Below are 24,882 nucleotides of genomic sequence, written 5' to 3'. Positions count from 1 at the left end.
AATAATAATAATAATAAAACACCTGCTGGAGGATCAGCCATGAGCCACTTCCAACTCGGTGGCACCCAATAATAAAAACGTGATTAGTAGTGGATACCTCAGCACCATATTGCCTTAGCCCCAGCTTGTGGATGTTGGTCAGTTGATTTTAAGATCACCAAAATATTTTCTAGTCTACTAAACAAACAAAATGCACACTTGGGTAGTTTCCTCACATCCATTGAGAGTCTTCACTTGCCCCCTTCAGTAGTCTTTTCTAACTTCTGCTCATAAATTCCCTTGGAAATACAAGCTGTTAGAAGAAAAGTAGTTCAGAATTTATTATCTCAAGCTTGTCCTGTGATAAATGGTCCATTTATGTTTCAGTGGTTTAGGAGACAGCATATTTTATTAACTTCCTTCAGGGTAAAGACAGCTAACACTGAATACTATTGGCTTACTGCTAATTTTTTCCCCCTTTTGTTTTTCTTTTCTCTTAGATTGTGTTACCTCCTCACCTGGAGAGGATACGAGAAAAACTTGCAGAGAATATCCACGAACTCTGGGTTGTGAATAAGATTGAACTTGGCTGGCAGTATGGTCCGGTATATCATCCTCAAATTTATTTTCAGATTCTTTTTAGCACAGCTTTGTGAAAACTCAGCTTTTCTCATTTATTCCACTGTGCACTGGCAAGAAATGATTGGATTGATTTTTTTCCCCTCTACACTTTAGTCCTTGTGTAATTTTTCTTTCCTGGGGAGAATGGCTTACTGAAAAAGTCCAATAAGAATTATCTAGATAATTTAAAGTTATCAATTTCTGGTCTGCACATCATAATTTCAAGTCATGTTGAACCTAGTCAGATAATAGACATTGATTTCTGAGTTACTTGAAAAGGATCTCATGGATATCAAAAGTGAAAACTGAAAATGGTGTCGAGTAGTTGATTTTCTGTTCCGGCTTTTAGCCCAATCCCTTGTTCCTACCTTCAGGTCCTGGGGACAGTTGATCCCACAGGTGGAGGAAAGGTTTAGAAGTCATGATTGAATATGTTTTCAGATGATTATTTGTTAAAGATTTCTGATTATGACTTGTCACTATATAATTTATTAAAAACAACAACCACTTTACTACTCATGTTTCATCTAAATGGTTTTGGCAAGAACCACAGTTGTTAGTTATTGTTTTGTACAATCACATTGAGTCTAACTCATAGCTGACCCTCCTTGTAGGTTTTCAGAGGCAGTTAATCACACGGGAGGAGATTATCCATCTTTCTCCCCTGGATGGATTAGAACCTTGTGCTTTGGGCTAGAAGTCCAATTCCTTACCAATAAGCCACCAGAGCTGTCTTGAATTATACTAGCATGCTCTTTTTTTTTTCATTCCTTTTGTTTCATGATTCCGGTTGTTCCAAATCCAAAAGCTTATAGGACTTACTGTGCTTCACTGAAAAATAAACACTTTTAAATTTATCCAGTAGTCAATTGCATTGGGCTTTTGCTTAAGAACATTTTGTAATTTGTGTTAACAGTTACACTGTATTACATGCCACACATCCCAGTGTTACTCAGCTATTCATTTCATCATTTGCATTCTCACAAGGAGCCCTGTTGGTGCTGTTGTTAAAGAATACAACTATTAACCAAGAGTATGTATATTAAAAATGAGTGGTTCGAATCCACCAGTCGCTGATGGGAGAAAGATTAAATAATCTGCTTCTGTAGTGATTATAGTCTCTTAACATATTGCTACACACTTTTAAATTGACGACCATGCTTAGAAACACACTCCCCCCCCCCGCCCCCCGATGTATTACCGTCATCTGCGGCATGTTAAGCACTATGGGGCTGTTCTACTCTGTCTTCCCGGATCACTATGAGCCAGAATTGATTCAATGGCAGTGGCTCTGGTGTTTTGCTTGCACTTGTCCCTGCACTCTTGTATACAGTGAGTTAGGTTACATCTTCATTACAGCAGCTGTCATTTTTTTCTTTTACACTGGGATGATATGGAGAATGCTCGTAGAGTCAACCTATGCCTTAACTGAGGTCAGCTATTAAGTGACAAACCTAGGACTGGAATTTTACTGTCCTGACTTCTAGTACCAGAAAACTAGTTGCCCTCATGGTGAACATGTGTCTTCCAAATAGAACTGCCTTCCACGGGGTTTCCACCACTGTGGCCTCCCTTCTATCTAGGATGTGGCCTCTGGACACATACTAACAGCTGAACTCTTGGCTAGTAGCTGAGTCCTTAAATGTTTGCTCCTCCCAGCAATTCCTCCACTTCACTATGAGATGTGAGAAATTGTCAGGTGATTGTTGATCTGTGATCAGAAGTAGTATCTTTTCATGAGTTAACTAATGATTAGTCATTTATCAGATTGTGGTTTCTGCTGTGTACTATTGAGTTGGGGCTGACCCGTAGCTAACCCCTGAGTGGGTTTTCAGAGACAGCAAATCGCACAGATGTTGATTTTCTTTCTCCCGTGGAGCAGCTGGTGGGTTTGAACCACATGCCTTTGGGTTGACAGCACAATTCTTTATCACTATGTCACCAGTGCTTCCATTTACAAGATTACTAGTTAAGTGTCAGATTACTAGATACTTATTAAATATCCAGCTGTGTATTCATTGACAGTTAAAACTTGAGGCAATGTGAGGTTGTTAAAGACATGATTTGTATATTAAAGTCAGGCAGAAGAGAAAGATTATAAATGCATACAGAGTTAAGTGCAAGAGGAATTAAAGGCAAAATTCTCCATAGGTTCCAAGATAAGTGAAAGAGAATGATAGGCTGGAGAGAAAGAAAAGGATGGATGCCAACCTTACACTCTGTTATTCTAGACTACTTCAGGCACAGGGAGCTCTGGTGGCCTAGTTGATAAGGAGTTGCACTGCCAACCCAAACCCAGTTTCTCTATGGGACAAAGATGGGTATTTTCCTCCCGTGCAGTTTACAGCCTTCGAAAACCCTCTGGAAGGTCAGCTAAGAGTTAGTTCTGCCTTGACAGCACACAACAACAACAACAACAAACTGGTGCTGCCCAGCCAGTTCCAACTCACAGTAACCCCTGAATGTATGAGTAGAAATGTGTGATTTGGGGTTTTCATTGGCTGATTTCAAAGGCTGTAAATTTCAAGAGAGGAGATTGTCCATCTTTCTCCAGCCTTTTTTTTTTCAAGGAAGCAACTCAAACTTCCATTCTTTCCACTAGCAACTGATAGAGTTAATGATTTGCACTCTAGTATTACAATAAATATGATCAAAAGGTAATAACAAAATAAAAATGAGATTAAAAAGTTAAATGGCATTTAAGGGTTATCATTGGACCAAAAGAAGGGTAGATAGACGAGGCAAGCCTTGTTATGAAATAAGATTTAAACCAATGCTGGAAGGGCCTGAGAGATTGAACCACTTGGTTTTCTGGGGCAGGAGATTGTATACGAGGAGGTTTATGCACCTGGGAGGTGAATGAACTGTGTCACATGGTGAACAGACACAGGTAAAAATAGGTCCTGCCAGTGTATACCACTCCCTTCAAATATTGCCTGTTCCTGTCAGATGACAGAGGTCTGTCTGGGGTGGTGGTTGGTTTCTGTTCTCCCTTCACCTCTACTTTCACCTCCCCTTGAGTCATTCAGTTGGGTTCCCTTTTAGACTGTTCCATTTACATGCCTGTTTTCGGTCTGGTCTCAGGTTAGAGATGACAACAAGAGACAGCACCCCTGCCTGGTGGAGTTCTCCAAACTCCCAGAGCAAGAACGCAATTACAACCTGCAGATGTCCCTGGAGACCCTCAAGTGAGTTGAACTTTCTTCTCTCTCGCTAATTTACCTTATCTGGAAGTAATAAGGTACTGATGCTGTTACTTTAATTCAGCTGCAAACTATTTTAATTATAGCTCATTGTTGTGGTTGTTACATGCTTTCAAGTTGGAACCAACTCATAGTTGACCATTTGCTGGTTTTCAGAGGCTATAAATCTCATAGGAGGAGATTGTCTATCTTTCTCCATCATAGTAGTCGGTGGAGGTGAACCTCATGTCTTTGTGTTTGCAGCATAACTCCTTACCCTCAAACTTTTTAAATTGTGTCTGATCCAGACAATGATCTTTTCAATCACTTGATATTCACCTGAGAGTTGGACAATGACTAAAATGGCAGAAAAAGAATGACTTTGAATTATGGTGTTGGAGAAGAGTCCTGAATATCTCATCTGCCAAAAGAGCAAACAGATATGTCTTAGAGAAAGTGCAGCCAGAGTGTTTCTTAGAGGCAAAGATGATGCAGCTTTGTCTCACATGCTTTGGGCATGTTACTAGCAAAGGTTATTCTTTGGAGAGGGATGTCATGCTTGGAAAGTAGAAGGATGACAAAGGAGAGAAAGACTCAACTAGGTGGAATGGCCCAGTGATTGCAGGAATGATGTCAGAGATTGTGAGGATGTCACTGGGTAGGTCAGGGTTCCAATCTGTTGATCGTTGGGTCACTATGAGTCATACTTGACGGCACCTACATCATCAACAGTATCAGACTGGGATAAGTATCTGTTGGGAATTAGATGTAGATGTGACTTGTTGTTAAATGTCGTGATGCTCTGGTCAAGATTTACAAGGGTGCTCTGCAGGAGTTGGTGGGGATTGCTCAGGAAGAGGGCTGAAGCACACACTGGACCAGTTACAGAGAGTTTGTTTGTAGGATTTGTAGGAGACTTTAATGTAGAGAAATTCAGAGTGTGTTTAGAAGCTTGCATGCAACATTACTTCTATCTCTTTTCTATCCTTGCTAAGTTTGGTCATATATTCTCATGTGTGTTTTGTTAAGTATGAAACATGCCTTTTTCCCTTTTTTGTTTGTTTCCATTTTGAATGGAGAATGAAGACTTGTTTTCATTGTTATAAGCAGCCCAGGACCTGAAAAGAAAAAGTCTTTCAGATTACAGGATTCCAGTTTAAAGATGTAGTATTAATTAAAACCGAGAAACGCATTGGGCACAGAGTGAGTTCTGTAACTTTGTAGAGTCCCTGGTTTGTGTAGACAGTTGGCCCTTCAGATATACCCAGATGTACCTGAGAAGAAAGGCCAGGTGATATGTTTATGGTTTGGAAACTATGGAGCATGGTTTTACTCAGATAAACAAGGGGTTTCCAGTTCAGAACTGAATTGAACACAACAGTTTATTTGGTTTGGGTTTTTTTAGGTTTGGTGTGTTTTTTTTTTTAAGTAACTTCCTGATAACAAATACGGGGGGGGGGAACAACCCAACCCCAATCAGCTAATTCTAGTTGCCATGGTTTTGTTGTTGGGAACCATTGGGTCCAGTATGACTTAGGAACCCTGTGTTATTCTTACCATCTCTGGGATGCTTAAGCCCTTAGTGAGCGTCTTTATGTCTGTCTGTCTTGTTAAAGGTATTTCTTTATCTGATACTCCACCTTTCACAGCACAAGGTCATTTTCTAAGGACTGACCCTCCTGACAGTGTTCCTAGTGTATGTGACATGAAGTTTTGCCATTCGTGCCTCTCAGAAGCACCCTAGTTGTACTTCCTCTAAGATAAACTCATTATCCTTGCAGTTCATGGGATAGTCATTACTCTTCAGTAACACACCCAAAGGCATCAAACTTTCATTCATTATTATTCATTGATCAGTTTTCAAATGTTGCCCAAACCCACAGCAATCCCAAAGGTCTAGCTAGAATTGTGCTCCAAAGGCTTTTTAACAGCTGTTTTTTTACATGTTCGTTGACAAGCCTCTTCTCCAAGGTGTCTCTGGGTGGCTCACACTACGAGAGTTAGTGTATGCAGCTGTCAAGTAGATTCAGACTTCTTGGTTCTAAGTGTGTAAATCTGTCTCATTTGCTTTTTATTGGGGGGAGGGGTTGTTTAGGGTTTTTTCGTGATAGATATTTCTCTTTTTTTTAAATGAAAGTTTACAGAGACTTTGGATTTCCATTCATTCATTGTTGCACACTTTACTTCCTTCCCACCCATCTCCCCCAGTTTGCTTTTATCTTTGAAAAGTAAAAAAAAAAAAAAAAATTTAAAAAAATTATTTCATTGTTATACAATCCCCCCTCCCAGTCCACTCCACTATGCAGCTTTCATTCTGGACTCTTGCAATACCTCATAATATATTCCTCCTAAATAGTTCTCTCCCTCAACTGTTTCAGTGCAGTGGCACTATGCAGTTTTTGTCCTTTTGCGACTGAGATACTTCACTCAGCATAATGTCTTCCAGGATCACACATTTTGTGTAATATTTTGTGAGTTCCTTGCTTTCAAAGCAGCATAGTATCCCGTTGTTTGAATAAACCAAAGCTTCTCTAGCCATTCATTTGTTGATGGGCACTTGGGTTGTTTCCAGCTCTTTGCTATTGTGAACAAAGCCACTATAAACACCTCACTCCATTCACAAAAAACAACTCAAAGTGGATAAAGGACCTAGGACTAAAAACAAGGACTATAAACTTCATTAGAGAAAAGCTTGGAAGAACTCTAGAAGCCCTAATCCACAATATAAACAGTCTTCCAAGCATTCTGAAAAACCTACAACCAAGACATGATAAATTAATGGGACCTTCTAAGAATAAATTCCTGTGCACATCCAAAAACCTCCCCAACAGGGTAAAAAGAGAAGACACAGACTAGGAAAAAATATTTGGTAATGACATGTCTGATAAGGAACTTATATCTAGAATTTATAAAATACTCGAGCACAACAAGATAAAGGAAAACAGCCCAATTAAAAAATGGGCACAGAATACGAACAGGCCCTTCACCAAAGAAGACATTCAGATGGTGAAAAAAACACATGAAGAAATGTTCAAAATCTCTAGCTCTAAGAGAGATGCAAATCAAACTACTATGAGATAAATTTAACAGAACAGCAAACAACAAATGCTTGCAAGGTTGCATAGAAGCTGGAACCCTTATTCACTGTTGGTAGAGTGTGAAATGATGCAACCACTATGGAAGGCAGTATGGCGCTTTCTCAAAAAGTTGCAAATAGAAATACCATTTGATTTTGTACCAATGAGGGAGTTTTTCTTTTGCTTTTCAAGGAGAGGAGCAAAGGGGGGGCGGGGTTGTGCTGGGAGAAGGGTGCAACAATGAATGAATGGAATCCCAAAATCTCTGTAGATGTTCATTGAAATGAAAAATAAACAACCTAAATTTAAAAAAAAAAAAAGAAATACCATTTGACTCAGCAATTTCACTACTGGGAATATACCCTAAAGAAACCAGAACTACCACCCACGCAGATACATGCACATCTATGTTTATTGTGACTTTGTTCACAATAGATATTTCTCTTTTTAAAAAGAAGAAATTGTCTTTTTTTTTGGTGGATTTCCTATTTGGGAATAGGACTACAGACTCTCTGACTGCTTCATGCTGAACAGGGGCATTGAGATGAAGGAGAAGGGGAGCCAACTTTACTGGTGGTCTTGAGTTGAAGCTGCATGCCTTCTTGTTCAGTTAGAAGATATTTTCATGATATTTTCTGCACTCTAGGTGCAGGTATTTACATGGGTGGGTTCAATGGGAGTGTCTGGCTAAACTTTGAGGCTCCATCCACCTTTGTTTCCTTAGCTGGCAATTTTAGTCTCTGGAACCAGGCTCAGGGTTCTGATTACCTATAGGAAAGGGAGCAAACCTAGAAAAAACAAACTTGTGAATTACAAAGAAAAGGAAATTGGAAGTGTTACTTACAGGCCTACTGGAGGAGGAGATAGCGGAAAGTGGCTTTGATAAAGTTCCTCATATATACCAGGCAGCTCTCCTGAGGGGTTGATCAGCTCTCCCCTGCAAGGGAGCTCCTGCCTGCCAGATGCCTGTCCCCTGCCAGGTGCCTCTCTCCTGCCAGGTGACTCTCCCCTGCCAGGTGACTCTCCCCTGGCAGGCGACTCTTCCCAGGAACCTGGTGGCTCTCTCCGGGGTGTGGGTGGGGGTGGGGAGGTGGCTCCCCTCAGGGGCTGAGTGGCTCTACCTAAGGGCCTAGCATCCATTCTCCGCCAGGCTGCTCTCCCCAGGGGCCAAATAGCTCTCTCCACTCAAGGCTCTTTTAAGGTTCAGACCTTGAGCCTTACCAGAGACTGCAGCTGGGGACAGCACTTCAGGCTCCAGTGCCGCCATCATTGCCCCTTCCTCTCCACCAAGTGGTCTAATTGTAATTATGACTTTACCCGTCCACAAATGAAGAAGGAGCTTCCAGAGTGGTAAACAAACTAGCTCAAGATTGAAAAAATAATAAAGGAAGTAGAACAAGAACTCAAACTAAGGTTGTTTGAAGGCCAGTTGTGAGGGGGCTAGCTTCACGTGGCACTCAGGTTGGCCATATTTTGTCTTTCTCTGCAAGCAAAATATTTTAAAAACGGCTAGAAGAGAATATTCAGGCTCTGCATGTCTTCCACTCTGTGGCCTGTTTGTTTTTTTGTCAGGTGAATAGTTGAGTTCACCTGCCTAGGAGCCCAGCACTTATTGTATTGTGCCACCAGTGCTCCTTTGTGAGCCAAATTTAACACTTGATATATTTTAGGAAACACATTCTGGGTAATTGAGTGTATTGGATAGCTACTAATGATGCAGTGACAGATTTGTCTGGGATAAAGGATGCAGAAAGTGCAAGTTAAAACTACAATAAAATACTCCTTTCAGTCTATCAATTAACACAGGTCAAAAAATTTGACCATGATTTTAGAGAAAGTATGAGGAAATAGTCTGTGATATACATCAATTCCTCAGTCATTGCCACTGATTTAGTACTGACACATAGTTATCCCTCCAGCAGGTTGGCAGGTTTCCAAGGCTGTAAATTGAAATAGGAGAAGACTGCCACTCTTTCCCTTGGGGCCACAGGTGGATGTAACTGCTGGAGAACCTAACCTTTCTAGTTAGCACACCATTCCCTATGGACTAGGCCACCAGACCTTCCTTGCATTTCTGTGGGAATGTAAATTATTGCCAACTCATAGAGACATTTGGCAATATTTGTTAATTTTTAGCATGCATATTACCCTCTGAGTTGGTAATTGAACATCTAGGGATTTATCAGGAGCTCTGGTGATGTAGAAGTAGGGCATTGTGGTGTTAACCCAGAAACCACACCTCTCTGGCCATTTAAATCTACCAGCAGTTCAGAGGGAGAAAGATGAGCAATCTCTTCTCAATAGATTTACAGCCTCAGCAATGGATTTTTTGAGATTAATTTATCATGAGTATTTGGAGTGCTCTTTGGAGGCAAGAATGATGAGGCTTTGCCCCTCATACTTTTGGCATCTTCCCAGAAGGGGCTATTCCTTGGAGAGAGACATGATGCTGGTAAAGGTGGAGGGTCTACAAAGAGAGGAAGACCTTCAAACAGGTATATTGATATGGTGACTGACACAACGGGCTCTTGTGTGTCAGGAAGTGTGGGGATAGCTCAGGATAGAACAAGGTTAGCTCTTTTGATCATTGGGTTGCTTTGAGCCATACTAGACTTGAAAGTACCTAATGTTTATTGCACAATTATTAGTAGATGCTCTTGAGCTGACTATGAGTGACAAAGACCCTATGAATCTGACTCTTACCCTATGATCTGACCCTTACCCTATCCTGTGCCATCCTCATCATCTCTGAGATACTTGAGCATGTTGGGAGGCTCACTGTGTTAGTTCACCTTATTGAGGGTCTTCCTTTCTTTCTCTGAGCCTCCATCTTTGCAAGAACGTTCTATTTTTCCAAGGACTGGTGCTTCCTAATAGCATACCCCAGGTTTGTGAGGCACAGTTTCATTGTCCTTGTTTCTGATTGTCTGCAAATAACAAAGACTAGCATGGAGAGATTACAAACATCCTAAGACACTTCAGAACAATTTTTTTAAAGAGAATGAATAATATAAAAGTTATAAAATAAAAATTGAAAATTATAAACAATATCTCATGTATATACTCATTTGAGTGAAAAGAAAAATTAAGTGAACAAGTAAAAAAGAGTGTGTGCGTGTGTGTGTGTATACATGTGTATGCACACACACATAAAACAGACTTAAGCTTATGTATAATTGCTCTTTCTACAGAGAGAAGTACAAGGAAATGATAGCAATTGATGCCTTTAGGGGGGGAAAAAACCCTGGGATCTAGACTTACTCAGTATAGGGTTGTTTTGTTTGTTTTTTCTTTCCGTTATTAATGTCTTATGCTTTATTGCCAGGTAAAAATTAGTTGCTACGTACCATTGAGTTAGAAGCAACCCATAGCTGACCCTCCAAAAGGTTTTCAGAGCAGTTAATTGCATGGAAAGAGATTGCCTGTCCTTCTTACACAAAGCAACTGATGGATTCGAACTGCGTGCCTTTGGGCTTGCAGAGAAGCTTCTTGCCACTAGGGCACCTGAGCTCTGTTAATATTTATAATAACTAAATATTATATTCACGGGAGAAGGATGGGCAATCTCCACCTCTGAAAACCCAATGGAGAATCAGATGTGGGTCAGTTCCGACTCTACAGTGTACAACAAAAACAACACATACATTAATAAAAGAAATTTCCTTTATTTCTTTAAAAAATTATCTCTGCTTTCAAGATAAGGTGTTAAGATTTATAGTTTATCATTGTAAGATGGAGTAATTCTGAACGTGTGGAATAAATGAATGTGACACCCCTCTGGTTCTGTTTCCTAGGACTTTATTGGCTTTGGGATGCCACGTGGGCATATCGGATGAACATGCTGATGAAAAAGTGAAGAAAATGAAACTACCCAAGAAGTAAGTTGAATGTTTAAGCAAGATTAGGCTGGATTTGCCCTTGGTTTTGATTGTTTGGTTGATTGGTTGGTTTTGTTTTTTTACAAGTTAATATTTTTCAAATTATTATTTTATACTGGTTTATTTACGAAGTTCATATGTATTGTTTTTCACACTGGATCTTTCTTATTTTCCTCACCACCCCCCATCAAATTGTGCAACCCTATGATTAACACTCCTCCCTGACACCCGCCTATCCTCACCCCTCTGCTCCCACCATCCCTACCCTTGTTCTACAGTATGATCTTTTTTTTTTTTTTTTACAGTATGATCTTAAAGAGTATTTGTCCTTATGGGACTGAGTTAGTTCACTTAGCAAAATGCTCTTCAGTTACTCCCACATTAGGTAGTAATTTACAAAATTATTGCTCCTGCGAGCTGCATAATACTTCATTGCGTGAATGTACCATGACTGTTTCATGTTCTTGCAATGGTGAATAACACTGCTATGAACATTATATGAGAGTGCCTATCTTGCTACATCCTCTCCAACATTTATTACCTGCTGTCCTGTTAAATTTTGCCATTGCTACTGGAGTGAGATGGTATCTCATTGTGGTTTTGATTTTCATCTCTCTTATTGCCAGTAATTTTGAGCATTTCTTCATGTGTCCCTTGGACATCTTTTTCTTTAAAATTTCTTTCTATATTTTTTGCCTATTTTTAAATTGTATTCTCAGTCTTTTCCTTGTGGAGGCCCTATATGATTCTGTAAACTTTTGATATGAGATCCTTATCTGAAATGATATTGCCAATTTCCCCCTCCCCAGTTTGTTTTCTTTTCACTCTGTTAGAAAAGTGTTTTGATGTACACAAGGATTTATTCTTTAGAAGGTCCCATTCATCAATTTTATCTCTCCAGACGGTGGGTTTTTTTAATGTATTCACTTTTTTTTTATTTTAATGAAAGTTTACAGACTTTGGATTTCCATTCATACATTGTTGCACACTTTCCTCACTACCTACCCCTCCTCCCAGTTACCTCTTCTCCTTGAAGAGAAAAAAAAATTCTTTCATTGTTCTACAACTCTTTCCCCCGTCTCTTCCCCAAGTCCCCTTTACTATGCAGCTCTTACTCTGGACTCTTGTCATGAAAATAATACCTAATCATATATTCCTTTTAAACAGTTCACTCTCATCTGTTTCAAAATTGTCCAGATTGTGTTTTTATTGCTGTATTTGGCAATCTCTATATACCATAGCTTAGATATCTTGTTGCTAAGTTGATGTTATAAAATTCGGGTTCAAAAGTGGAAGTTGCTGAACTGTATTAGAAGCCCCCTCAAGTCTATGGCAGTTCACCCATAACTAGAACACTGCCCAGGATGGATTTGTCATAAAATGTGTGTTGTTTTCCGTGTGTGTGTGTGTGTGTGTGTGTGTGTGTGTGTATTCACATATGCATCCATATATATAGTTCATTACATGGCTCTTCCACCCTTCAAAATAGGGAACACTAACGACATAGTGAGTAGGGAGTTGGGCTGCCAACCAAGACATGGACTTTGAATCCACCAGCTGTTCCAAAGGTCAAAGACCAGTAATCATCCATGTGATTTGCAATCTCTGAAAACTTGTTGAAGGTCCAGCTATGAGTCAGTTCTGATTTGAAGACAGAGCATACCTCATATTGGAGGCATAAGTATAAAGTGGGTATTATTACTTCATTTTGATATGAAACATCCGAGACAGGTATATGCTACTGTAGGGTTTTGCATGCTTTGTTGCCTAATTATTTGATTGTGTTTATCTTCTCAAAACCTCAGATTTCCCATCTTCTGAAAAATGTTAATGATATTTTACAGGTAGTTTCTAGGTATTAGATGAAAAATATGCAGTAAATTATAGCTGTGTCACATTGGGAGCCTCTATCACATTAGTGACCTAGTGGGTGAGGAATTGTGCTGCTAACTCAAAAGTCATTCGAATCCACTAGATACTCCACAAAAGAAGGGTAGGCTGTAAGCCATGAGGTCAGCTGTAATTCAATTCAAGTCAAAGGCAGTGAGTAAGTTGTAGTATATTGTCACTATGTATTTAAATGTCACTGTGTCAAAAAATATGTAAGTATTCAAGTCACTCTTCTGAGGCCCCTGGACCTTGATTTATGGTAAGTATTTTACTGTGGTAAAGTAACCCTCCCAGCATCTCCATAGTTGTTCCCAGCCCCCACGGAAAATATTAGTAATAGGACGTTTTATATTTATCTATAAACAAATCCTTTTTTTAATTTGTATTGCTGATCCACTTTCCCCACAAAATATTAATCTATTTTCATCTTTATTGATCCTTGATTGATCACCATATTATTCTTTTCTATAACATAAATATGCTTAAATTGATTTTTTCTTTTCTGTGATGATACATCTTAAGTATTAAAGTTTTCTTCTGACAATTCTAATAATGCCCAAAGCAACAATAATTATTTCTCTAAAAATATTATAGCAAGCCCAAAATGATAAGGATCATTAGAGACAAAATGAGACTAAACTTAGAAACTGTCATTTATGGCACAAATAGGTTTGTAAATATAGCCAGAAATGCACAAACAGGAGAAGGCAGAATTAAAGTATGAGTTCCTCAGATGAGCAGAATTCAAGATATGGAGCACAGAAACAGCAAAATGGAAGATATAGATCTCAGCACTAACCTTCTAAAACAGCAGAATCAAAAAGGAAGGAAAATGAAGAGAGCCTAAGGGTAATGTGGGACACTTTGAAGAAGTGTAACATGAGAATAACGGGATAACTGGAATCTCAGAACAAGAAGAAGGTTGGGGTAGAGAGGCACCAAGAAAATTGTAGAAGAGTTATTTTAGAGAAAACTTTACAGGTGTAAGAAGAGAATATATACCTTAGAGAAGCTGAGCGAACCACATATGGAATAGACTCCAAAAGGAAAACACCCAAGTATATCGTAATCAAACTTGCCAGAACCAATGATAAAGAGAGAATTCTGAAAACAGCTAGAGAAGAACCTGTAAAGAAGAGCAAATAAAGTTGAGTGCTGATTTCTTAGCAATAACGAGTGGAATGACATATGTCAAACACTCAAAATAACACAACTATCAACCAAGAATCCTGTATCTAGCAAAACTGTCCATCATTCAGATGGCAAACAAACACATGAAGAAATGTTCAAAATCCCTAGCTTTAAGAGAGATGCAAATCCAAACAACTATGAAATATCATCTCACCCCAGTAAGAATGGCAAAATTTAACAGAATAGCAAGCAACAAATGCTGGCAAGGTTGGGGAGAAACTGGAACCCTTATTCACTGTTGGTGGGAGTGTAAAATGGTGCAACCACTATGGAAGGCTGCATGGCTCTTTCTCAAAAAGTCACAAATAGAAAAACAATTTGACCCAGCAATTCCACTATTGGCAATTTACCTAAAGAAACTGTAACTGCCAGCCAAACAGATATATGCACACCCTTGTTTATTGCGGCAATGTTCACAATAGCAAAGAGCTGGAAACAACTCAAGTGTCCATCAACAAATGAATGGATAGAGAAGCTCTGGTATATGCACAAAATGGAATACTATGCAGCATTGAAAAACAAGGAACTCATGAAATATTATGCAAAATGGATGACCTTGGAGGACATTATGCTGAGTGAAATATCTCAGTCACAAAAGAACAAATATTGCATAGGGCCACTGTTATAAAACAGGACTGACATCAGTGTTGAGGGAAGACAAAAGGAGAAGAGAAACGATGTATATTGCATTGAAACAGATTAGGGAGAGAACTGTTTAAAAGGCATATATGAATGGGTATTCTTGTCAGGACTCATAGTGGAGTGGATGGAGTGGACTTGGGGGGAGGGATTGCATAACAATAAAAGAGTTTTTCTTTCTTTTCAAGGAGAGGAGTGAACTGGGGGAGATGGGGTGGGTAGGGAGAAAAGTACAACAATGAATAACTGGAAACCCTAAGTCTCTGTAAACTTTCATTAAAATTATTTTTAAAAAAGAAATGTATCTGAAAAAAATATATGATGAAGAGAGCAAGATCTTTTTAGAAAAGTAGAAGCTAAGAGAGTCTGTAAAAACAAGACCTGTGTTTCAGGAAACACTGGAGGAAGTCCCTCTCACAGAGATGTCACAGAAAGAAGGATTGATCAAAATTATCAGCAACAACACCAAAAATAACTCAACAAAATTATATCAATAAGCCTTCCCTCACCATAATTACATTGAATGTGAATGGTTTCAATGCACCAGTGAAGAGAAAAGGAGGAGCAGACTGGATAAAGAAATGAAACCCATCAATATGCTGTCCACAAGTGATACATCTGAAAAGTGAAGATAAAGAAAAACTAAAAATAAAGTTGGGGGAAAATATACCACACAAATGGCAACCAGAATAAAGCAGGAATAGCAATAATAATCTCTGATAAAATGGATTTCAGTGTAAAAACCATCACAAAGATGAGGAAGGCCTAATATATATAAAGAATAGAATAGAATAGAATAGAATAGAATAGAATAGAATAGAATAGAATAGAATAGAATAGAATATATAATGAATGCAATACAATGAATGCAATACAATGAATATAATACTATACTATATTATACTATACTATACTATACTATACTATACTATACTATACTATACTATACTATACTATATATCATTCTTAAAGGGAAACAGAACAAGAGCACATAACTATAATGAATATCTATACACTGAATGATTGTTGCTGTTGTTGTTAAGTGTCATCTAGTTGCTTGTGACTCATAGCAACTCTATGGACAAGAGCCCTAAACCTTGCTCTACCCTGTGCCAACCTCACTGTCTCTGACACACTTACTCCCATTACTTCTATCACTGAATGAATCCATCTCATTGAGGGTCTTCCTTTCCTATGCTGTCCCTCCACCCTCTCAAAAATGATGTCCCTCTCCAAGGAATGGTCCTTCTTTGCAATATGCCCTAAGTATGTCAGATGAAATTTCAGATTCCTTGCCTCCAAGTAGCAGCCCTGTTTCACCCTTTCCAGGACAAACCTGTTTGTTCTCCTGGCAGTCTATGATATATACTCTTCTCCAGCACCACAGCTTGAAGGCATCAATTCTCTTTCTATCATACCTAGTTACTGTCCACCTCTTTGATGCATAGAACAGAATTGTGAAGACTATGGCCTGGATCAGGAGCACCTTAGTCTCCAGCCCGACATCACTGCTCTTCATACTCTGGAGATGTCCCTGACAGCTGACTTTCTCAATGCAATTCATCTCTTCCTTTCCTGGCTGCTGGTACCAAGAACATTGACTTATTGAGCCAAGCAAACTAAAACTGTTAACTACCTCAGTCTCTTTACCATCCATAATGATGCTGTCATTTGACCCATTGGTGAGAATCTTTGTTTTCTTGATGTTGAACTTCACTCCGTTTTGTAGGCTGCAATCCTTGACTCTCTGCTACAAGCGCTTCAGGTCCTCCTCAGTTTCAGTAAGCAGCATTGTGTCATTTGCATAACACAGGTTGTTGGTGAATCTTCCACCAATCCTGATACCACATTCCTCCTTGTTCAGCCCAGTGTCTCAAATGATCTGTTCTGCATACAGATTGAAAAGGTATGGAGACAGAATACATCCCTGGCGGACACCCTTCCCGCCTTTGATCCATGCAGTGTCTCCTTGCTCTGTTCTGATGACTATCTCTTCGTTCAAATATAGGTTTCACATAAACACAGTCAAATGTTCTGGGATTCCCATTCTTCTCAGAGTCACCCACAGCTTGTTGTGATCCACACAGTAAAAAGCCTTTGCATGGTCAATGAAACACAGATAGACATTCTTCTAGTACTCTCTGCTTATTGCCAAGATTCATGTAACATTAGCTATAATATCCCTAGTACCATGTCCTCTTCTAAACCCAGCCTGCACATCTGGCAGTTCTCTGTTGATGTATTGTTCCAGTCGTTTTTGTGTTTTGGGTTGTTGTTTTTTTATAATTTTCAGCAGAATCTTGCTTGCATGTGATATTAATGATATTGTTCGATAATTTCCACACTCTGTCAGGTCACCTTTCTTTGGAATGGGAACAAATATCAATCTCTTCCAGTCAGTTGGCCAAGTGGCTGTCCTCCAGATTTCTTGACACAACTTAGTGAGCGCATCTAGGGGAGTTCTGTTTGTTGAAATAGGTCAATTGGTATGTTGTCAACTCCTGGAGCCTTGGTTTTTGCCAATTCTTTCAAAGCAATTTGAGCTTCCTCCTTCAATCACCATAGGCTCTGGTTTATACATTATCTCATGAAATTCTGTGTCAGCCAACTCCTTCTCCTTCCATCTTCTTGGATCATTTAATACTGCCCAAAGTATCTTTAAATATTGCCACTTGTGGCTTGAATTTGTTTTTCAGTTCCTTAAGCTTAAGAAATGCTGAGCGAGATTGACCCTTTTGATTTTCTGACTCCAGCTTTTTGCACATTTCATTATAATATCTTGCTTTGTCATCCCAAGCTACCCTTTGAACTTTTCTGCTCAGCTCTTTAATTTCTTGATATCTTCCTTTAGCTTTGGCTTCTCGGCGCTCTAATGCAATATTCAGAGTCACATCTGACATCCATCTTGGTCTTTTCTTCCTCTTTTGCATTCTTCATTGACAATATCCTTGGTATCCTTCCACAGCTCATTTGGTCTACAATCATTGGTGTTCAAAGACTCAAACCTATTCCTGAGATGGTTTTGAGACTCAAGTGGGATAGACTTAAGGTCAAATTTAGGTTCCTGTAGGTTTGATTTTGTTTTCTTCAATTTCAGCTTGAACTTGAATATGAGTAGTTGTTGGTCTGTTCACAATCAACACCTGTCCTGATTTTCACCACTGACATTGTGCTTCTCCACCAATTCTTTTCACAAATGTAATCAGTTTGATTGCTATTCATACCATCAGGTGAAATCCATGTGTATAGCCTGAATTTGTGTTTCTTATAAAAGGTATTTGCAATGAATAAATCATTGAATGTGCAGAATTCTATCATTTTATCTCCAGCCTCATTTCTGTCAACAAGTCCATGTTTTCCCTCCTCTCTGTTCCCAACTTTTGAGTTCCAGTCACCCATTATTATCAATGCAACTTGACAGCATGTTTGATTGATTTCTGACTGCAAAAGTTGGTAGAAATCTTTTCTCTGTTCTCTTTGGCTTTAGTTGTCTGTGCATATATTTGAATGATATAGTGGTATTCACTGGATTTTTTGTATGCATATGGATATTATCCTGTCACTCACCATATTGTATTTCATGATAGATCTAGAAATGAGTTTTTAAATTATGAAACCAACCCCATTTTTTCTCACCTTTCCTGACTGCTTGAGATGTAAGCCTTCATATAAAGGGCAGTTAAGGGGAGAGAGGTGTTGAATGGTGTAGGTGGGGGGTAGAAAGGAGTAGTAAGAAAAGCGGTGGGTCAAAATATGCATGGCAAGGGTGGGTAGCAACATTGAATCTGTCGGTCATTTTTCTAATTGGGTAAATGTCTTTCATCTTCTCTTTTCTTTAAATTCTTGTCTGTCAGATACTATTATTAAAAAAAAAATTAAGACAGACTAGGAAGAAGGATTGGCCATCCACTTAGAAAATAACAGGCCTTTCAAAACCCTATGTACAATAGAGCACACTTAGACTAGCACTTAAATTAGCAGACATGGCTATTGAGGCTGAGATCTCAGATATGGAAACACAAAGAAGGAGGAACAGCTTTAAGCAGACACTAGTGACTAGAACATGGAATGTGAGAATCATGAGTATAGGAAAACTGGACATTGTTAAGGAAGAAATGGAAAATGTATAAATATTTACATACTAGGTATTGATGAACTGAAATGGCTTGGCATGGAACATTTTGAATTAGATGATTATTTAATGGCAGAGCTGAAAAATATACAAATCAAATTATAAGAACTGAAAAAAGAAATAGACAACACCACAATAGTAATAGGAGGAGACTTCAATATACTACTCTCAAGAAAAGGTAGAACTGTCAGAAAATCAACAACAATGTTCAAGAATTAAAACACAAAATCAACCAACTCGATCTCATAGATATTTTCAGAATAATGCACTCCAAAAAAGCTCAGTATACATTCTTCTCCAACATGTACAGAATATTCTCCAGAGAGATCACTTTTAGGTCACAAGGCGAGGCTCAATAAATTTAAAAATGTAAAAATAATGTAAAACATTTTCTCAGACCACAAAATTACAAAATTAGAAATCAACAAAGGGATAAAGGATAAACAACATACATTTGAAAGCTGAACATGAATGGGTGATAGAAGAAATTGTAAAGATGGGATAAAAATGTTTCCTGAAGCAAATGACAATGAAAAGACAACTTACCAAAGCCCTGGGAAACAGCCAAAGCACTACTTAGACATCAATTCATAACAATAAACAAACATATCAAAATGAGAAAAGAAATGATAATTAAACAAACATATCAAAATGAGAAAAGAAATGATAATTTATTCTTTAACTTAGCATCTCCAAAATGTTGAAAAAGAAGAGCAAGAAAAGCTCAACTAAACTAGATGAAATTATTAAAAAAAGACAGAAATAAATGAACTAGAAAGCAGAAAAATAATTGAAACTATGAACAAGAACAGGAGGTGGTTCTTCCAAAAGGTCAATGAAATCAACAAAATGCTAGAAAAGATAGCAAAGAGAAGGAAAGAAAAAGACATAAATAATCCAAATAGGAGATGAAAGAGGCAATTTCACAACACAACCAACTGAATAAAAAGGTTAACAATGTAATATTATGAAAGACTATACTCAACCAAATATGAAAACCTAGAGGAAATGGACAAAAACTTTAAAACAACCTACCCAAACCAACAAAGACTAAAGTAGAACACCTGAACAAACCCATTAAAAAAGAAGAAATTGAACAGATCATAAAACAATTTCTAACCCAAAAATGCTCTGTACTAGATGGCTTTACTAGTGAATTTTATCAAACATTTGGAGAAGAGCTGTCACCAACTCTATATAAAATATTTCAGAAAGTAAAAACAATGGGATTTCTCCCAGCCTCATTGTATGAAGCAAACTTATCCCTGATACCAAAGTCAGGTAAAGACACCACCAAAATAGAAAACTGTAGACCAATATATCTCATGAACATAGATGCAAAAAGTCTCAATAAAATTGTAACCAATAGAATCCAACAGCACATGAAACAATAATTTACCATGACCAAGTGAGATTCATACAATTGTCCAAGTGTTCAACATAAGAAAGACATTAGTTCATCCATTATAGTAGTTCATCCATTAAAAAAGCAAATAACAAGAGTCACATGATCCCACCCTTTCCTGATTAAAACACACAACGAAGTAGGACTAGAGGTGAATTTCCTCAATGTAGGATAAATACATATGCAAAACCAAGAGCCAACATCATTCTCAATGAAGAAAGATTAAAGGCATTTTCCTTGATAACAAGAACTAAGCAAGAATGCTCAATATTACCTCTTCTAGTCAATACTGTATTGGACATCTTAGCTAAAGCAATAAGACAAGTGAAGGAAATAAGGAGTGTGAAAATTGGCAAAAAGGAGGTAAAACTACCACTATAAGCAGATCATATGATAGTATACTTAGAAAACCCTAAAGATTCAGCGAGAAAACTACTGGCCATAGTTGACTGGTTTGGTGAAGTAGCAGGATACAATATGTACATACAGTGATAAGCTGAATTTCTCTACTGTGACAAAAAGAATATAGAAATGGACCTAAGAGAAAAACAGTACCCATCACAAAATCTAATCACAAGATTAAACTCTTAGGGGAAATCTATTTAGAGACACAAAGAGCTATACAATGGGACCAAACAGGGCAATGGAGGTTGGGACAGAGGGTTACAAGGCACGATAGATCAAGAAGACATAACCTTAGCCAACATCTATGCATCAAATGATATTGTTTTGTGCCACCGAGTTATCTGTGACTCATGTTTCTGTTGTTGTTAGGTGCCATCAAGTCACTTGCGACTCATAGCAACCCTATGTACAACAACCATAAACTCTGCTCTGTCATGTGCCAATCGCACTGTCACTAACACTCCCATCCCAATTATCCCAGTCACTGAATCAATCCACCTCACAGAGGGCCTTCCCCTCCTGTGCTGTCCCTCCACCCTCCCAAGTGTGATGTCCCTCTCCAAGGACCTGTCCCTCCTTACAACATGTCCAATGTTTGTTGGACAGAGCCTCAGAATCCTTGACTCCAAGGAGCTGCCCAGTTTACCCCTTTCCAGGATGAATCTGTTTATTTTCCTAGCAGTCCATGGTACCCTCAATACTCTTCTCCAGCGCCACAGCCCAAAGGCATCAATTCTCCTTCTATCCTCCCTAGTCATGGTCCAACTCTCTGATATATAACAAGTGATAGTAAAGACCATAGCCTGTATCAGATGCACCTTAGTCTCCAGGGAGACACCATTGCTCTTTAGTACTTTGGAGAGGTCCCTAACAGCCGACTTGCCCATGGCAATACTCCTGTTGATTTCCTTGCTACTGGTGCCAACAGTGTTGACTGTAGAGCCAAGCAAACTAAGCTGTGAACAATTTTAATCTCTTTACCATCCACCCTGATGCTGCCATAGACTTGCAAAATATATAAAATGATTGACAGAACTAAATAGTAGTACTACAATAGTGGTACGAGAGTTTAACACACCACTCTTATCAAAGGATAGGCCAACTCAAAAGAAACTTAACAAAGATGCAGAAGACCAAACTATATATTCAGCCAACTGAAACTTGTCAGTTAATTCAGGGCACTTCACTCAAATAAAACTCAGTTCATTTTCTTCTCAAGTGCATATGGTACATTCTCTAAAATTGATCACATATTAGGACACAAAGTAAGCCTCAACAAATTAAAAAACATTGAACTAAAACAAATTATCCTCTCATCCCACAATGCCATAAAACTAGAAATTAACCACAAGAGGACAAAGTTATAAAGCCACCCATGTAGAAGCTAAATAACATCCTGTTAGAACACCTTTGGGTTATAGAAGAATTAAAGAATGATATTTTAAAAGTTTCTTGAAACAAATGATCATAAAATACAACATACCAAACCTCTGGGATGCAGCTAAGGCAGTCCAGGGGACAGTTCATAGCAATAGGCACACACAGAAAAAAGGAAGAAAGAAGCAACAGTAATGACCTAATTCAGCGCCTTCATTAAATAGAAAAAGAATAACAATATAACCCAGAAACTCTAGAGGAAAGGAAATTGTAAGAACAAGACTTGAAATCAATAAGATAGAAAACACAAAAAATATTGAAATCAGGAGCTGTTTTTTTTTGAAAGGACCAGTGTAATTGATAAACATAGGCAAACTTAACAAAAGAAAAACAAACAAAAAAAAGGGAAGACACAAAAAACTTGTTTAAGGTATGATAAAGGTGACATCACAACAGAATGAGAGGAAATGAAAATGATAATATCAGAATATTATAAAAAGCTATACTCTGATAAACTTGAAAATCTAGAAGAAATGGACAAATTCCTTGAAACTCATGCACTACCATCATTGGCATGGACAGATGTAAAGCACTTGAACAGCAGATCCATCACTAAAGAAGAAATTGAACAGGTTATAAACACACACACACACACACACACACACACACACAATCCTGGACCAGATGGGTCCAAACATTCAGAGATCAATCACCAATTCTACTTAAATTATTTCAAAAAATAGAAAATAGATGAAGGAACACTCCCAGAGTCATTCCATGAAACAAGCATAACCTTAATATCAAAACCAGGCAAAGGTATTACCTAAAAAGGAAATGAAAGACCAGTAGCTCTCATAAACACAGATACAAAAACTCTTAACATAATCCTGTTCAATAGAATCCAACAGTACATTAAAAAAAATCATCGTGACCAAGTAGGATTCATAACATGTATGAAATGGTGGTTCAACGTCAACAACAAAAATTCAATAAATGCAAATCACCACATTAACAAAACAAATGACAAGATCACATGATCCTAGCAGTTGATGTAGGAAATGCATTTGGCAAAATCCAACAACCCTTCCTAATTAAAATACTCAGCAAAATAAGAATAGAAGGGAATTTCCTTATCATAGTGAAAAGTAAATATGCAAAGCCAAGAGACATTATCATTCTCAATGGAGGAATACTAAAAGCATTTTTCTTGTGAACAGAGACCACACCCGTATGCCTACTAGCATCACTCCTATTCAATATTATGTTGGAAGCACTTAGGAGGGCACTATGATAAGAGAGGAAAATAAAAGGCATGCTGATCAACAAAGAAGTGTTTAAACTGTTGTGATATGTAGATATGATAGTGTACACAGAAAACCTCAAGGACTCAACCATAAAACTTAGGGCTGGTGGACCAATTTAGTAGGATGACAGGATACAAGATCAATGTCCATAAGTAAATGGGATTCCTGTGCAGTAATAAAGAAAATACAGAGAAGGAAACCAAGAAAGTAATATCACTTACAATAGCCAACCACCAATTGAGACACTTAGGAATGAATCTAACTAAAGACATAAAAGATCTTTACAAGAAAACTGTAAAACACTTCTATGAGAAACAATAAAAGACCTAAATAAATGGAAAAATGTCCTGCTCATAGACAGGAAGATTCAATATAATGAAAAGGACAATCCTTTCAAAAGCAATGTGTAATGTAATACCAATTAATTGCATTTAATTTTTCTAGGATATTGAAAAGGCATTTTTCAAGTTTATTTGTAAAGCAGAGAAATCCCAAATAAGCAAAGCACTAATGAAAAACAAAATGGAGTGGTATCACTCTCTGATCTCAAAACCTACTACACTACTGTGATAACCAAAACAGCATGCTACTGGTTCAGTGACAGGCACATAGACCAATGGAACAGAGTTGAGAACCCAGAAAATGAACCTATCTATCTATGGTTAACTGATATTAGAGAAGGAAAGAAAACCAACTAAATTACAACCTCTTCAACAAATGGTGCTGGAAAAACTGGACTGCTACCTGCAGAAAATAGGATCCACATCTCACACCAGACACAAAAATCAAATCCAGACCTGGGAGTAAAGCCCCAAACCATACAAATCATAAGAGACAAAATGAGACTAAGCTTAGAAAGCGTAGCCCATGATATAAAGAGGCTGACAAATACAACCAGAAATGCACAAGCAAGAGGGGATACAATTAATGAAAGGGATTTTCTAAAGATTAAATCCCTTTGTACATCAAAAACGTTTTGCCTTTGACCTTTGATGTTGGCAGAATGTTGAATCTCTCTTGGGCTGCCAAAAGAAAAAATTCTTGAATGAAGTTCAAATCGGCTGCTCCTTAGAGGCAGGGATTGTGACACTTCATGTCATGTGTTTGGGCCATGTTGTATGAAGGAGCCAATCCTTGGAAAAAGACGTCATGCTGGGAGGCACAGTGACTTAGTATGGGCTTGAACATGGGAGAGGTCATGAGGACGGCGTGGGATATATTATTCATAGAGTCTTTGAGTTACAGGTGACTCCATGGCACCTAACAACAACATTCTACCTGAGTTCCTTATTTATTTCAAATCCATCAATGTCAAAGATAATATGTGTCTTAGTTATTTTGTAATGTGAAAATACCAAAAGGGAAAGGCTTTCACAGACATTTACTCTTTCTTAGTTCAGGAGGTCATTCAGCTGAATCTCTACAGGAAGACATTTCTTCTCTTTGGCTCCCAGTTAAGGGGGGAAATCCTTGTTTCTCTGCATCTTTAGGCCATCTGTTCTCTGGAGATATCTGTGTATCTTGGCAACAATCATCTCCTTATTCTAGAAGATTCCTAGCAGAAAATCCTTGGGTTAGAGGGATACACTTTGCTCATGGCCCTTCTTTCCTGGTGGCAGTGGGTCTCCTTTTTCTTTCTATCTTCTAAGGTAAAAGGTTATGCAGGCCACCCTCTTATTGATCCCTCTCTAGTCCCCTTATGCTTGATCATTTTTTTTCTATAATTATATTTTATTAATTTTCATAAACATTTACAGAGATTTTGGGTTTCCATTCATTCATTGTTGCACTATTCTCTCTAC

At 38.2% G+C, this 24,882-nt stretch overlaps 1 protein-coding gene across 1 annotated transcript in view; it reads left to right on the top strand.

The window, feature by feature from the left end:
* RYR2 (ryanodine receptor 2 (cardiac)) overlaps positions 1 to 24,882 on the top strand; it is an 814,526-nt gene that overhangs the window by 369,395 nt on the left and 420,249 nt on the right. The window contains exons 23-25 of the mRNA XM_006895387.1: positions 480 to 584; positions 3,685 to 3,788; positions 10,654 to 10,737. Of these exons, the coding sequence (XP_006895449.1) occupies positions 480 to 584; positions 3,685 to 3,788; positions 10,654 to 10,737 (293 nt within the window). The remainder of the gene's footprint in view (positions 1 to 479; positions 585 to 3,684; positions 3,789 to 10,653; positions 10,738 to 24,882) is intronic.

The sequence above is a fragment of the Elephantulus edwardii genome, unplaced genomic scaffold (assembly GCF_000299155.1).
Source record: "Elephantulus edwardii isolate Elephantulus edwardi_28Jun2011 unplaced genomic scaffold, EleEdw1.0 scaffold00166, whole genome shotgun sequence".
In the NCBI taxonomy this organism is placed as follows: domain Eukaryota; kingdom Metazoa; phylum Chordata; class Mammalia; order Macroscelidea; family Macroscelididae; genus Elephantulus; species Elephantulus edwardii.
Note: the sequence above shows the minus strand (reverse complement) of the source record. Positions and strands in the feature narration are given on the sequence as shown.